Genomic DNA, 16,864 nt, shown 5'->3' on the forward strand with positions numbered 1-16,864 from the left:
TTTTTTGTTGTTCTTGAAATGTCTGTAAATAGGGGGATCTGGCTCTTCTGCAGAGCTATTCAAAAAGTTATAAACATACAAAGCCTTATTCAACTTTGAGGTGTATCCTGGACTCCCCCCGCTTTTTGTTGATCTAAAATGCATTTTAGAGTTTGATGTGTTCTTTCTACCATTCCCTGACCTGTAGAGCTGGAGTGGCCGGGCCGGACCCCGCAGGGCTGCCAGCTCCAGGGCACCTTGGGCACGGAGCCCACACCGGCCCCGCTGTACAGGGACAGGTGCCAGGCCGTGGAGGCTGCTCTTGTGTAAAACTGGTTCTTTAATTTCGTGAGGGGGGATGGGAACCCCCATTCTGGGACTGCTGGGCTGCTGGAAATCTGATCCCTGTGGGGATTCTTCTGAACCAGGAGCAGCGCCGGAGAATTCCTGGGGCTAGGTATTTCTTTCTGGGTTGAAAAATCTCCATTCCCGGGGCAAGCCCTGGCGTTATTTGGAAACATTTCTACTTGGTTTTCGGGGTTTCCTGGCTTTGGAATAAAGCAATTCCCCTCTCTCTCCGAGACATCGTTAGTATTGTCTGTCTCTCCTGCTGCATGGGCAGTTGCTGTTTTCTGCTCCCCCTTCCCCTTTTCCTCACGGTTGGAGAGGCCAGCTGGGCCTGCTCAGAGGGTGCAGGTGGAATGGGGCAGGGGCTCGGTGGTGGGGGATTCACGGCGAAGATTTCCACAAGGACTTGGCAAGTGGGGAGAAGTTCCACTGCTGTTTTATCACGCCGAGAGATAGCATTGTATAACTTAACCCCCACAGATCCCCAAAAGTCTCTGGTATAGAAGGCTTCAGAGTCAGCATTTGGGATACAAGTTATAGTCCATTTAAAAAGCTCCTTGAGCTCTCGCTTAGGCAAGGATTTTGGACTTGATTTAATTAAAGATTTTAAATGCTGATACACATCTCTCCGAGGAACAGACTTATTGTGCCCCATGATTCCCGGTGCTCACCTGCTGTCCAGCTATGCAGCAGGCGCTGTGTATAGAGGCTCCAATCCAGGCACTGTCCAGCAGCAGCTTCTGTCCGGGCCCCGGTCACCCTCGTTTCAGGTGCCTGATCCGTGCGGCCGCTTTTTACTGAGTTCACCGAGAGGTCTCTTACTGCCAATAACTCCGAGTTTGCCAACTAAAACGTGGGCGCCACTGTAAGAGCCTCTCCATTCCCGGGGCAAGCCCTGGCGTTATTTGGAAACATTTCTACTTGGTTTTCGGGGTTTCCTGGCTTTGGAATAAAGCAATTCCCCTCTCTCTCCGAGACATCGTTAGTATTGTCTGTCTCTCCTGCTGCATGGGCAGTTGCTGTTTCCTTCTCCCCCTCCTCCCCTTTCCTCGCGGTTGGAGAGGCCGGCTGGGCCTGCTCAGAGGGTGCAGGTGGAATGGGGCAGGGGCTCGGTGGTGGGGGATTCATGGCGAAGATTTCCACAAGGACTCGGCAAGCGGGGAGAAGTTCCGCTGCTGTTTTATCGCGCCGAGAGATAGCATTGTATAATTAAACCCCCACAGATTCCCAAAACTCTGGTATAGAAGGCTTCAGAGTCAGCATTTGGGATACGAGTTATAGTCCATTTAAAAAGCTCTTTGAGCTCTCGCTTAGGCAAGGATTTTGGACTTGATTTAACTAATGATTTTAGATGCTGATACACATCTCTCCGAGGAACAGACTTATTGTGCCCCATGATTCCCGGTGCTCACCTGCTGTCCAGCTATGCAGCAGGCGCTGTGTATAGAGGCTCCAATCCAGGCACTGTCCAGCAGCAGCTTCTGTCCGGGCCCCTAAAAACCCCCTTCTAACAGACAGACCCTTTGCCTCCTTGGTTATCCAGTAAGACTGGCTCAGCAATTCTTTTCTTCTATATCAAAACTTGCTTCCATCTCTCTTCCTTCCTCAGCTTCTACATTCAAAAATCTTTCTGCTAAGCATACATATCTGTGAGACTTTCTTGTCAAACTTTCATCCTTCCCAACAGTCATGGACTTCCCTGTTGAGTCTTTCCACAGTGTGAGGGCCATGCAATTACTAGGAAGGCTTAAGAGCTCATCATATGAATTACAAGCAATTAGAAAAATGTGACCTTTATACAACCTTGTGAGAACAAAGTATTGGAGCAAAGGAGGATCTTCTGGTTCTGCAGAGTCAGGGAATGGTGGATGGTAAAAGGCAAACTGTCTTATCATATTTATTTTTGAGGAGAAGGAAGCCAGCATTTTGGAGCTAGTTAATCACAAATTTATTATTCTGAGGTTTAGGATGCTGTACTGAGGTTCCAGCTGATATTTTTATTGCTGGTTATCTACTCCTGGGGTACCACGGATGTCACATTCTTTCATTCATGTGTTTTCATGAATTCTGCATGTCCAACTTGTCAAATGTCTCCTGTTTCAGTTCTCTTTTTCCTTTAAACACAGCTGTTGGAGCTGTTTGACAGCGAAGACCCTCGGGAACGAGACTACCTAAAAACAGTCTTGCACAGAATTTACGGCAAGTTCCTGGGTCTTAGAGCATTTATCCGAAAACAGATTAATAATATTTTTCTACGGTAAGTTGTGGAAGAAGGGGGCTTTTCACTTATGAACCCTTTAGGAAACTGATATATTGCTTATATTTAACTTTTCTTTTTTTAGATTTGTTTATGAAACTGAACACTTCAATGGCGTAGCTGAACTGTTGGAAATTTTAGGAAGGTAAAGGAGTCTTTATTTATTATCTAACTCAGACTTCCCTTGTGGACATGTCAGGATAGTGTCAGATTCAGAAAAAGCATTATGATAATCCCTGATTCTGAAAACAGATGTGTGCACATGCTCATCTTTAAGCCCATGTGCAAATCTCTGTCACATCTTTGCCAAGAATATATAACTACATGCAAGTTGCAGCCCAAGTGTTGGATTGATTTTATGTGTGTGAGTCCATTAAATACTGCACACTTCATCCTTACATGCTGGAGGATTATTTTCTTCTGAGCACACTTAGCAGAGTGAATGTTTTGAGTGAATCTAATTTTGGTAGGTTAATTACTCAAGACCACCTTGCTCACATGAATTTACAGACCACATAGACAAGATCTCTGTTTGGCAGCAGGTTTGGGCAGCTGTTTATGTGATTATTCCTAATGGGAGCTGGGTTGCTACCTAGATATGTAGTGTCCTACTAATATAAAGCAGGACCAAAGTCAGCAGCTGTTTGCAAGTGCTGTTTGTAAACAGCTGCTGACTGCTAAATATATTTTAATCTAGAAAGTGCTTGTTCAGACCTCAGTATTGTTCTCTGTGATGATGATACTAACAAATATTTCTTTTCTCATTTCCAGTATTATCAATGGTTTTGCTTTACCTCTCAAGGCAGAGCATAAACAGTTTCTGGTGAAGGTGCTGATCCCTTTACACACAGTCAGGAGTTTATCACTCTTCCATGCACAGGTAGAAATTACTAAAATATTTTCTGTTCAGTAAGAATTATATATATATTTTTTAAGGTTGCTTTGTAAATTTAATTGCATCCACATAAAAAGGGTGGGGGGGAATTCTAAACGTGGAAAAAAACACAGTCAATTTTTTCCAAAATGATTTAAATATCCTTTGTATGATCAATATCTAGCTTCTGTTCTGATTAGGCAATTAAAAGCATAATATACATCTGTAATAGTTTGGAAATTTTATTTAGTAGTTGACTTGCTCCCTAGGTTTTCCTCTCTAGGTTTTCCTCATTCTCACAAGTTTGCCTTTCCCATTCTCTCTCCCAAGGGGATGTTTGGGTTTCCTTAGTCTTGCCCTGTCAAGGCTCTTCTACACCCTGGCAACCTTCTGAATACTAATACCCACATTTTTTCATTTAATATTCTCCCTCACAGATTCCTTAATATTGCATTTATTCTCGCATACATCTTTTTATACCTTCAACTTTCAGGATATAATTTTTTCCTCTATAACTGCTACCTGTTGTCTCTCTCTGATTTTCAGATAGTGAAAATTTTCAGTATTTCTTATGGTGATAAAGCTCTGCTTTCTAAGTATGTTATTCCAGGTTTTAACTGCGTCAACTCATCTTGCAAGAATTTACTAATTCTATACAGCAAAGTCATGAGAAAAGTTGCACTTTAAGAAAGTAGCAGAAGCTTCAAAACATTGCTTGTATTGTTGCCATCTTATTGCAAAGGTTTCATACCTTCTCAGTGATATCTCATGGGCAGCTCCTCACAGCACTGACTTTGTCTTCTCCTCAGCACAGCCAACAAACTCCATGTCACATCTCCACCAGCCAACCTGCTCTTTTATAATACCCCTCTTAATGGATCCAGCTGTGGCCTGTTAAGGGCAGTCTTGTTCTTAATGCTTGATAATTAGCACAGCTGTAACTCCTTAGGGATGAGGTTACCTTCACCACTATCTCTATTCTCCTACCTTCTATCTATCCACATTGTATGATTGTATTTAGAATTCCAAGTTGTTCTGATTTGTATTTTATATACTATTTTGTCACTCTAATTGTTCTTGTAAACTGAACTTTGAATGGATTTGCACAGTGCAAACTGTGCAACTCAGTCTGTAATTGGATGTAGTTTGAGAGCTGAATAGCATCTTGCCTTAAATTTTTCTCTTTAAAAAACTTGGAGTTTTGTGGTTTCTTTATAGAAATGTTCTAATTTTGTTTTTGTAAATTCTTACCTTTTCACAGCTGGCGTATTGCATAGTACAGTTTCTGGAGAAAGACCCCTCACTCACAGAACCAGTAAATATTTCTTTCATACTTTTTATTCACTATGAATGATTTACCCCGTAGATAGAAAAGTGAAAAATCTAACTTCTTTTTCCTTCTCATTTAGGTCATTAGAGGTTTAATGAAATTCTGGCCAAAAACCTGCAGTCAGAAAGAGGTAAGTGATATGCTAGTATTACAAAGGAAAAAAAAAAGAGTCATTTTGCTCTAAAACATAATAAGCAGGGAATCTTTAAATAATTTGTGGTTGATAGCACATGCTGTGGTGAATCTTGGTATTATTTCTTGTAGATGATTTTTCAATACTTTAATTGTAGTTTTTTGAACGGTTTTGACTGTGAAAATTTTGATAAATCTGGTTTTCATTCACAAAATAATTCCTGGTACTACTGCAGAGAATTTTTTAGAAAGGAGAAAATAAACGTAGTTGAGGATAGTTTGGAAAACTCTGTTAGATTTTGAATTGTTTATACATTAAGGAAGTATTTTTCCAGTGAGGATGAAATATACTTTATGTGCTGTTTACCTACTAAACATGTAAAAGATGCAGTTAAACATGTGCATTTTTGTTTCAGATGCCAATCAGAGTTTCCCTAGTGAGGTTTTGTGAAACAGCAAAACTGTTATTTTCAATATTGCTCTCAAAAATGAGGTAAAATTAGGAGAATCTCCTTAGTTACTGAAGTTTAAGCCTTTGTTCAGATTTTTGTATGAGGCAAGTCTTTCAGCCTGGATGTATATACTGGTGCAATTCTGAATTTCATTCAAAATACTTTAAATGCAGCACTTAAAGAAGAAACTTGTCCTTGTTAAGGGACTGAGTCCAAAAGCTGCCAGTGGTAGAACTGATGACATTTTTTGAGAGAGGGTCTCACTGAGCTAGGAAGGTTTCCATTTCTTCCTGAAGCAGTAGAATTTGGAGGTTACCAGCATTCTGCAGAGTAAGAAGATTTGGAGGTTTTATATTCAATGCTTTCTTTTTTGTCTTTAGGTCATGTTCCTAGGGGAGCTGGAGGAAATCTTGGATGTAATTGAACCATCACAATTTGTCAAAATCCAGGAACCCTTGTTTAAACAAATTGCCAAGTGTGTCTCTAGCCCTCATTTTCAGGTCAGTGGTAAAGGTTATTGTTTATATAGGAATGTATAGTCTCAGTTTCAAACACAACTGCCCCCAAATGTAAATATTATTCCATGTTATGTTTTTAAGTACTTGTGTTCTGTGGAAGATGATATGTTGGGGTGGAAGGTTAGGTCTGAGCTCCATGAATAACTTGTTAGAGGTGCTGGGGTTACAGCACAGAGCTTGTCCTTCCGAGCCCCTCACAAATCCTTAGCCTGTGTCCAAGCAGGCTTTGAGCCCTTCCCACTGTGGGTGGCAGGTGCTGGCCCTATAGACCCTGGAGGATGGATTTGCTCCCTGGTTTTGGTGCAGTCTTGTGCAGTTCCTGTTTTCTGACTTGATTCCTTCTAACCGTGTGACCACGTGTCTGGTTAGAGGTGACACAAACTGTAGCCTGTTTTAATCACATTGTATAATGGGAGGAAGGGCAATGAATGGGATGTAAATGGATATGTGAAGAGGATAGAGAGTTCATGGCCTGTAGTGTCTCAGTATTAAGCCTGGTGATCTGTCCTGGCACAAAGGCAGATGTGACTTTTCAGCTCTTCCTTGGATTACATCTTTTTTTAAAATCATAATTCAGATCAGCATCCTCCTTCCTAACCTCCAGCTCCTCTCCAGGGTAATTCCTGTCTTTGGTAACTTCCCCACACTTAAGATTTCTCCTCCCTTATCCAGCCCAGCTACTGGGCCTTTCCCTGTCTCCTTCCTCTGGTATCCCAGCACTGCTGGGTTTTTTCCAACTGCACTCTTCCTGATTTTGAGGGAAAGGGTGATGGGAAGTCTGTCTGCTCTTCCCCTCCTCAACTGCAGCACTGATGCCGTGTCTGTACCCAGTCTTCAGTGAGCAATAACACATTGCTCAGGAAATAGAGAGTGGGTGCTGTGGGATCAGGGCTACAGGATAGAAATTTATTCCATTAATGCATGTTATGCTACTGATTAGAGTAGTTTAATTCCAAAACTAATGACTTCTGTTAGCTCATCTTTGTGGAGTTTCTCTGTGATTTGTTCTTCCAGCAGAAAATCACAAAATTACAGGTATCTGAATTCTTGTTCATGTTTTATTTCTTTGACTCAAAGGTGGCTGAAAGAGCGCTGTATTATTGGAATAATGAATACATCATGAGTTTGATAGAGGAGAACTCAAACGTTATACTTCCCATCATGTTTTCCAGCCTTTACAGGATTTCTAAAGAGCACTGGAATCCGTAAGTTTGTGCATTTACACTTCATCTCTTACCATTTGACATCCCACTGATAAACTCGGGGGATGTCTGCTGAAGAACATCTGAATGGGAGAGATGCAGACTCAAAGCTGCTCTGAGCAAGTGCAACTCTGTTAATGACAATATATATTAGTCTGCACATGAGCTTGTCTCAGTGTTTTTAATTAACTGGTATGTGTACAAAAATCACTACTTTGTAGGATAAAAATAGGCCTTCTCACAAGCTGGAAAAAAGAAGAAATTAAATGTTACATTGTTATTGAAGGAAAAATGTTGCTCATCAAGTGTTTCTCCTACGCAGTTTTTTTATAAACGGGTTGGCTCTTAAGCCTGATTCTAAATTGTCTAGAAGAATATCACTTGGCATTAATAAAACTTTGTGGCTGTATCATCAACTGATACCTCTGGGAGGCTTTTGGTGTTGGCATTTTTTTAAACATCCATGAAACCTACAGACAGTATATTCTTAGGTTGGGTTGTTTTTTCTAAACTTATTTAAATACAGCTGTTCTCTGTGGCAATAATTGTGCAGTTACTTAATATTGATATTGTGATAACTAGGCAATTTTATTCCAAAGTGAATGCCCTAGTAAAAAGTTCTTTTATGAAAAAAATCTATTACAGTGAGATGATGTATATCCTTTATTTTAGTTGGAAAGTTTTTCTAAGTCAAGATGATTAGCATTTAGTAAACACAGTATTTTTAATAATCTGTGCTATATGTGCAGCTCCCAGTTGCTTTGATACCTTACTATAAAATGTTTCATCTTTTCAGACATTTTTCCTGTTCTGTACCTAGTCAAATTCTGAAGTTTGTGGGCTTACCTGACAAATCTAATGCTGCTGGAAAGCCTCTGTAATTTAACACTGGTCACAAAAAGATGCTTTCCATGGCACATTACTCCAGTACAGTCTCCAGCCTTTTAATAGTATGCACTGGGATGCTTCTGGTAATGAGAATATTCCAGTATCCCAATTCAGAGTTTTTATACCCATGGTAATTTTGTTATATGAGCCAGGTACAGACACATCTAAAATAAAGAAGCTATTTAAAGAATTTTTATATTTATAAGAAAATTTTTCATGTAGGCAACAAAAATGAAAGTTTATTTAAAGAGATGAGAGACAGGGGTGCTTGGGAAATGGCACATAGCTTGTGTGTCCTGTAAGGATTAGCTCCAAAGGTTCCTGGCACTTGTACTGTTGATTCACTGCCTCCTGGCTGAAGAGCTGCTTCTTAAGCAGCCCTGGGTCTGAATATGACAGCCAGGGTAGTGGATCAGGAACTGTGAAAGGGAAAATGAATATGAACTGCATGAGCACAAGGAAATCACTCTTGAAATACAGCTTTGTATTTTGCATAGATGCACTGAATATTCAGCTTCATAGAAGAGTCATAAGGAAATATGAATCACTTTCATTTTGTGTTTGAATTCTATTCCTTCTGCCAGCATTGATGATTTGAATCTCTGAAGTTGCATTCAGAATTGCTCCACAGCATGAGGGAAGAGACTGTAGTTATATGTAATAGCTTTCTGTTGTTGCCTTTTGCCCTAGAGTTTTGGCCTGCTCCATTTCAGTAGTCAGTAGGGACATGAAAGCTGATTCTCACCTTTAAGAATGTTAATCAAAAGTAGTTTCAGTGAAATCGAAGAATTTACATAACCATACTTGCAGGAACAGAATTGGTCACAGAAAGGCTGGGAAGAGAAGACACTTCTTATTTCACGTTTGATTTCACCTGAAACTAATGGATTCCTTTCCTTCTTCTTTCTCCATGTTTCACAGGGCTATTGTGGCTTTAGTCTACAATGTGTTGAAGGCATTCATGGAAATGAACAGCACCATGTTTGACGAGCTGACAGCCACTTACAAGTCAGATCGTCAGCGGTAACTTTTTAAAGCTTTTCTTTTGTCAGCTGTGCACATGGCCTGCAGTTTAGTTCTCCCCTCACACCCGGGTGCAGTTGCAGAATCTCAGGCTTTATAGACACTGCCCCATTTTTGCCCTTGCCTGCTGGTTAGGCTTCTCATTGTAGGATGTGAGATTGTGTGCAGGTTGTTCTTTAGCCTTTATTAAATACAGTATCCATTGCATGGTTTGGGAATCCACATTCCTGGTGCAATTCCTTTTTGACTCCACATTCCAAAACTCTTAAGTGTATCAAGATCTACAATGATGAAAGGAAAACAAGGGTTGCAAGGTAACACTTTGCTTCAAATACTTACAAAAAAAAAGTTACACTGAGGTTTGGAAAGAGACATGAGGGAAACCACTAAGATTTTTTTTCCAAGCTGCTGTTTGTTGGCTGGATGTGATCTTAAAGCAAAGAGACATCTCTCAGCCTTTTTATTTCTTATTCAGAGGTCCTACTGTATCTGAGTCTTTCAGCATCCAGGATCCATTAAATACACCACTTACAGAGGCATTAGTTCAACTCCAGTGGCTTCTTGTCTTTTCTCCCATTTTCCCTAATCTTTATTTCTCCATTACAGTGCAGCATCTCTTCTCAAAAGTTTCACCTTATGCAAAGATGAGGTGAAAAAAAGGAGGAAATTTCAGGAACTTTGAACAGGTTGCAACTTCATTTAAGCCATACCTTGACTGTGACTCAGGGTTCCCCCAAGCACTGCAAAGGACACTGCACATCAGCAGAGGTTTTTAGGGTGGTCCAGCCTTGAAAGTCTCTTGGCTGTTGTAGTTTTTTGGCATGTGTGACTGGAGTCACTGGCCTTTCATTCCTCTTTGTTTTACAGCCCAAAAAATCTGCACATAACAGGCTATTTCACTAATACAGTATTTTACTTGTAGAGACTTATTTAGAGATATATTAGAACTAAGAAGCCAGATGTTCTTGATACGTATTGATAAATAAGTGCCAGTCATGTAGTGCAGTTGAGACAAACTCTGGTTTCCTAGCAAGAAGGCAGAGAGTTTTAGGACTGATCATTTAGTCCAGATATTCACTGAGGCAGCTTGGTGACCTGATTCAATTTGTGGTTGCACTTTGCCCCTTAGGATGATAAACTCTGCTCTGAACAGGACCAGACACTGCAGTGGTGTGTCCCATGTCTCAGTAATGGGGGAGGTTTAGTGGCTGAACTGCACAAAGAATTTCTTTTGCACCTGCTGACATTGTATTTCTTACCAAGGCTGGTGCTAACCATTTCACCATTTTTATTTGCTTCTTATAATTTTAAAATCTGAATGTATAAACCAGGATATTTACCTTAAGGTTTTCAGAAAATCTTTAGCATCTTAATAAAACCTCATTTTACAAGGGTAGCTTTGATACCTCGTAAAGCTTGAGGAGAAATACATTCAATATTAATGGCTAGGATAGGTGAAATAGGTGGGTTGGATGAGGTGATTATCCTCTAACAGACCTTTAGGTAAGCAGACATGTATTTCCTAATGATTAGAAGATAAATATTGGTAAGTAGCCTGAAAATGTAAGGCTATTTCACTTATTCTTGTATTTAATTTTAAATACTCTCCAGTAACAATAGGCTGTTATTTTTCCTTTACTATTCTTCAGGGATTTATCCAAAAGTTGTTTGTGTTTTTTTATATATTTAAAATCCACTTGGGAAATCAAAATTCCAAACAAATGAGCCAGATGTTGGTATGTTGAGTGAATCAAAGTGTGTAGGAATGTTTCTAATCCCTTGAAATACTTCTCAAGACTTCTGTAATGTGACTGGCAGAGAATCTGTGTATCTGTCATTGTTAGATTTCCATTTCATCTAAACCCAAGGTGATGTCATAGAACTTGAGAGCATTTTGTGCCTTGCAGTCTCAAGGAGATTTATTCACAGTAAGCTGTGGCAGAGACAGGAAATTTAGAAAGCAAACAATGCAGGTAAAGTAAATGTTAGGTTTGCTGTTTAATTTTCTCAAATCAGCCACTAAAGTCTGTTTTTAAAGCAAATGCTACACAGATCTTGCAGGAATTTGGTGTGGAAAAAGAGTAACTCACTGAACAAAAGGCACAAATTGTAGGTTGAACTTGGCCTTGGTTGGTGTCTAAGCTATAGGGAAGCCAGCAGTTAATGTAAGTAAAAACAGTGATTCTAAAAGGATCAGGGAATGCTTTCTGGAAGGTTGCTGTGATTTAAAAGATTATTTATGTCTTAAATAAATAAATATAAAAATAATTACATAACTTAGTCCAAAATGTTAATCTTTATAATTTTGACAGATCATTCTATAGTAAAAGTCCACTACATTTTTTAATTCCTCATTGCAAATTAGTGTCTATGAACACTGTCACTCTGCTCAGCTTACATTTTGTGGTCTTCTCATACTCTTTAGTTAAATTTATGGACGTAACAAAAAGAAAAAAAAAGAAAATATTTTTTAAAATGTTAAATATATGTTAGGAAAATTGCAGTTGTGTTCAAGAAAATTAGTGCAGCTATTTAATGTCAACTATATATTTTTTAACATAACTATTATTTATCTCCAGTCTTCTCTCCTGCTAACTCTTTCTTTTATTCCATCTGTCAGTGAGAAGAAGAAAGAGAAAGAGCGTGAAGAACTGTGGAAAAAACTGGAGGATTTGGAATTAAAGAGAGGTCTTAGACGTGATGGAATAATTCCAACTTAACAAAAATACAAAACAGCATTATTAACCTGTGGAGTCACACATTTATGTAGTAGAAGATGGAGCAACAGTTTTCTGTATTGTGCAACTTTACAGTAGATTTCACATTTGTTTCATTATTACAACAGCACTGTATATACCTGTCTCTAAGTAAAGGAAAAAAATAAGGACTTTAATCCAAAGTTTGGACAACAGATGGACTTCTCAGAACTTTGCAAACATAATCATTGTTTTAACCCTTCTTTAAAACCAGTCTTCAAAGATCTGTTGATGAAAATTGCAATGTCAGATTCCATTGTCAGGACCTGTTCCTTATTTATCGTTAGCAGAGAGTATAATACAACTTTCAAATGTGAACAATCTTAAAATTTAGCTTGTCTTTCTGCTAAACTGTTACGTGTATTTATAGTAAAAGAGAAAAAAGACTGTCATTTCCTTATGAGTTTGTGTAACATCCTCCTTCTCTGGATAACTTTACTGTAATTTGACTTTCTTTTCCTTTTGCATATCTTCATAAGTTGAATGTCCATTCAGATCAGGGCCATGAAAAACATCGGTCCTGAATAAAAGTTTTGTTTACTGGTGTGAGCATTTTTTTAGTACCAGGCTGTCTCTGGTGCTTCCTTAATTTGAACATTAGGAATTGAAAAACAAGTAGGTGATAAACATAGTAGGAAAGGGAGCTTTGGATTCGTGCACCTATTTATTGCAAATCCAAATTAGTGTCCACAATCCATGGAAAAAAAAAGGGGCAGTGGTAACACCCTGGACTTCAATACCTAACCAGTATTAGTGATGCAGCACTGGACACGTGTACCAGAGTTGGTTTAGAAACACCAATTGCTAAATTATTACAGTATGTTCTTATTGGACTATTCTGAAAGAATAAAGACACATGCTGAACAACACAAGCATGAAATTGATCTCCAGTGGTCTAATGGATCTAATTGGAAATTGAGTTGAGATGGCAGTTTGGACAGTTTGGAGTTGTTGCCTTACTTTTTAATATGTATTTATAAAGTGTTCCAGCAAAAGAGGATGTAGCCTCTAAGAAACATACTCTAGTGTTTTTGTGGTTCTAGTACTATTACTCATCACAGTACCAGCCCTATGGTCTTAGCTGGAAAGGATTCTGGATAATACACTTCTGCATTCTCATCTGGATGCTCATTCCTAACTACTGTATTTGTTACCAAAAGTGGTTCTACAAATGCTACTGAAAAAAAAAATTCTGGAAATCCTAATGTTCTGAGTATTAATAATAAAGTTTAAAATGCTTTTATATCAAAGGTGCATTGTGACCAAATTGTTTAAAACAAAAGAGGAAAAAAAATACAAAAACAAAGAAGAGGGCTGTATTATAAGTATACATTATTGGCTATCTGCTTTGTATTTGAAAGTGGAATCTTACATCTTTGGTAGGTAAAATGCTGATAAGACTTCTGTACAGTATATATTTAGCTAATGCAGTTGCATTATTCTATACCGGAAGGTATGTGTTTCAGGATTTTTCTCCAGGATGCTTTTGAACTGTTATAGACATATGACAACAGTGAATTGATAATCCTAAACCATCAATCCAGCAGTATTTACAGTATAAAAATGAATTGGTGTTCATGAGTCTTTGTGATAGTTGCAAACATGAATTTATGACCTGTTGCCATTGATAGAAATACAGTATAAATACAAGCTTGTATATTTTTCTTCCTACCATTTAAATATACAGTAGAATTTGAAGTTTTCTTGTTTTCAGGCACGGAAAAAAAGTAAAAAAGAATTCCCTCCTAGACTACTGACTGTTTCAGGATTATCAGGTCACAGTTTGTACTCCTGGGTCTGCACACACAAATGTTGTAAACTCAAGGCTTTGTAAGAACTTGACACTGTTAATTCTGGAAAAAAAAAAAGTGGAACTAGTCATATGCAACACCAAACACGACATGATTTAATGGGATTATTATGAGCTTCTTTTAAGAACATTGACTGGGACTCAATGTAAATTAGGCAGTTACTGTCATAGTTGAAACATTTTATTTTAAAGTGCTGAAGCAAAGGTGCAAGCTGAAATACTGAAGATTAAATAAATTTATAACAAATCATGTCCCTTAGCCCATTGATTTTGACAGTCTTTTATTTCTGTTACCAAAAAACCAAACTTGCTAGTGTGATTTCTGTGTGAAATGATCATTTCACAGTACAAGAGGGTGGACTCAAACTCATGCTCGAAGACTATGTTCCATTGTGAAAAACTGAGAAAGAATGGAGGAATAAAACTTGATGTTCTTCACCTGGTGGAGTCAAACACAACAATGTGAAAATTAGAAAAAGCACCTTGTCCTGTACTTAGAGTTTAGGTGAGTGTTGTTTGTTCATAACTATTTTTGGTTTTGCCATGTCATTCTACTATTGATCATACAGAACTGACCAGAACCTGGTGGGTTGCAATATTTCCTGGCCTCTGGCACGGGGACAGCGGGGAGTGTCTGACGTTTATAAATGATTTATCACTTCTGGGAAGGAGTGTTCCTTCGAGGAGGAGGAGATGCTGTGCTGTTGTTATGAAGTCACTTGACTCTAAAGGCTGGGTGATGCACCTGAAGAAGCAGCTGCTGCCAGGACCCCGCGTGTGCCGCAGCCCCAGCGCCGTGTCCGGCCCCGCAGGGCTCCCACAGCTGCTGGAGCTGCAGCAGCAGGAGCAAGAGGAAGGCAGCCTGTGGGCCCAAGTGTGATCAGTGCATCATAAATTACACTTTTGTTTGATTCTTGAGTTCCACAAGCCACCTTTGTTGGTGTCAGTGTTGTTCTTGACTGCCCGTCCGGCAGGCATTGGGGGTCTGCATGCCCTGGGCCACATTGGTCTCAGGGGGAAGGGTTGAGCACTCACAGGAAGGAGCTGCGAGGGCGTTGGGTCATGGGGATGTAACAACTGTACAAGTAAAGTTCCTCTCATGCACTCTGAATTGACCACATGTTGCTTTCTTCATCTTGCACGTCTCCCTTACTGTTTTCCTTTCGTTGCTTTCGAGTGTTTTTGTCTCTTTTCCAGAGGTTGGAATGCTTTAAATAAAGGTATTCTAATGCCATTGGAGCGTTTGCTTGCAGGGTTACAGTAAATTTAATCTTGGTTTTGTTAGCATAAGTAAAAGGGTTTAATTTATTTTTTTATCTGTTCTCATATATGGAAAGATCGAGGGTGTTGGAGCCAAAAATTGCTTGAGTAAGAAATGCAGCAGCTGTACTTGCATTATATGTGCTTAACTACAGCCTCAGGCTCTCTCACTTGATGGAAAAGAAAATACATTAGGAGCTCTAAAAAGCTCTTTATTGTTTTCTGAGGAGTGGGAAAGATGAGATTATTCTCCCTCCAAGTAAAACTGACATAATTTCCTTTTAGTTGTGTCTTAGAAAACAAAGATGCCCTTTTCTCTTAATTGTTTGACACCACTATCCCAAAGCAATTGCCCTTAAAAAGAAGACAAAGGCGATGATGCTCAAGGTTGAAGAATGTTTTTATTTACTTACAGCTTTTTTAATTTGGCTCCTGTGCTTCCCTTAGCAGCTCTGGAGTGAGCCATTAATTAGTTCTTCCTAGTTGGTATGTGCAGCATTTTATGTAGCCCAGTTTTCCATTTTGAACTCTATGAAACAGCATCTTGAAAGAGGATGGAGCTACTTTCGGATGAAAACTTTTATCCAAGTGTTGCTTCCCATCCACAGAAGCGTGTGCTTTTTATCACGACCTCTGTGAGTAAATGTTTTTGTTACCTGGATCACCTGCTGTAAATATGTTGCATTCATAACCTCATGGAGCCATGAGGAGTTTTCAAATATAAATAGTACCAATACATTTCTTCTTGTTGTCCTATTTTTGATTGTAGTATAGCGAATGACCTGTCACGCTTTTTGTTTCAAGGTTAGCATTAGATTCATAGATCTTAATATTTTAGCATTTCATTGTTTAAGCAGGAGAGGGCAGCAAAAGTTCATTTTTCCCCATAGGAATGCTCTGGTCCCATTACTGTTTTTAAACTTGGGTGCATTTAACTTTCTGTGGGTAGGGGCGGGGGGAATGAAACTTTTAAAATATATATTAAAAGGTGCATATGAAAATACTGGTCCAACCAGACTGTGAAAATGTCTTCTACTCTACATCCAAGTAATAATAAAAATATCTTCCACCTCTGGATAAAGTACAAGCAGGTCTTAAACTCTTGGATTCAAATGTCATTCTTTGGAAACAGTTTACTTTCTTAAAAGTGGTATCAAAGAAACTCAAACTCAATGGTGCTCCCAGCTATAAATGTGTTATCTTCCTCTTTTGCACATGCTCAAGAGGCTCTGTACTGTGGGTGCATCTAAATAAAGAAGCAATGAAGTGTTTTCCAGGTGCTTGGCTTTTTTTTCCCACCTCTTCCCATCTAAACTTCTTGAGCCTTTTCAGCATTGGAGCAATCCGGTGCCCATCTGCAGGTATCAAATGTAAGGAATCTTATCTGGAGAAAAAAAACCCAAAAAAACAAAAAAAACCCCCAAAAATGAAGCAATGAGGTGGTAATTTTAAATTTCAGTCAGAATTACCATAGTAAACACTAAGATCTCATTAAGTTAATTTTTTTCAGAGGTCCTTTGATGATGGTGAGTATCCTTGTCCCTCACACAACCCCCCTGTGGATGCAGGAAAGAGGCATTAAAGCCACACAGAGTTTTTTGGGGAGCCCTCAGAGCCTTCCACTGTGCAGCTGCTGGAGGAATTTGTTCCTTTATGGCAGCATTGTAGTGTTTGAGTGCTCGTGCTGCTCTGCCTTGCAGTTTGGAGGTGAAGGGAAAGGCTGGAGGTCATCAGGGGAAACCCTCTGGAGAGAGCCATGGATAGAGCCTGGAAAGGGGCACTGCAGGTAAAGGGCTTTAGCAGCAGTGTAGGAGAGCTGGTTGCTACAATAAAATGAAAAAAATATTTATTTAACATCTGATTTTTAAATACAGCATTTTAAACGTTATTTGTTCCAATAGTCTAATCCCTAATTCTTTCCAATTTTTTTCCAACTTTAATTTTAATCAGTCGGATCTTGCCTGCCTTTTTTAGAAGAGCTCATTATCACAAATCTCTTTACATACTTGTAAGACAATATTCAGAGCAATTCAGC

General features: G+C 39.1%; 1 protein-coding gene across 2 annotated transcripts in view; it reads left to right on the top strand.

The window, feature by feature from the left end:
• The window catches only part of PPP2R5E (protein phosphatase 2 regulatory subunit B'epsilon), a 77,164-nt gene extending 61,064 nt beyond the window's left edge, over positions 1-16,100 (top strand). For both annotated transcript variants that reach the window (XM_039732998.1, XM_039732999.1), the window contains exons 6-14: positions 2,454-2,584; positions 2,670-2,729; positions 3,356-3,464; positions 4,720-4,773; positions 4,868-4,918; positions 5,753-5,872; positions 6,968-7,095; positions 8,902-9,003; positions 11,624-16,100. In XM_039732998.1, the coding sequence (XP_039588932.1) occupies positions 2,454-2,584; positions 2,670-2,729; positions 3,356-3,464; positions 4,720-4,773; positions 4,868-4,918; positions 5,753-5,872; positions 6,968-7,095; positions 8,902-9,003; positions 11,624-11,723 (855 nt within the window). In that variant the 3' untranslated portion in view covers positions 11,724-16,100. The remainder of the gene's footprint in view (positions 1-2,453; positions 2,585-2,669; positions 2,730-3,355; positions 3,465-4,719; positions 4,774-4,867; positions 4,919-5,752; positions 5,873-6,967; positions 7,096-8,901; positions 9,004-11,623) is intronic.
• Positions 16,101-16,864: the final 764 nt, after the last annotated feature.

Source organism: Passer montanus, unplaced genomic scaffold, assembly GCF_014805655.1.
Source record: "Passer montanus isolate IOZ18808 unplaced genomic scaffold, ASM1480565v1 scaffold82, whole genome shotgun sequence".
NCBI classification, from domain to species: Eukaryota; Metazoa; Chordata; class Aves; order Passeriformes; family Passeridae; genus Passer; species Passer montanus.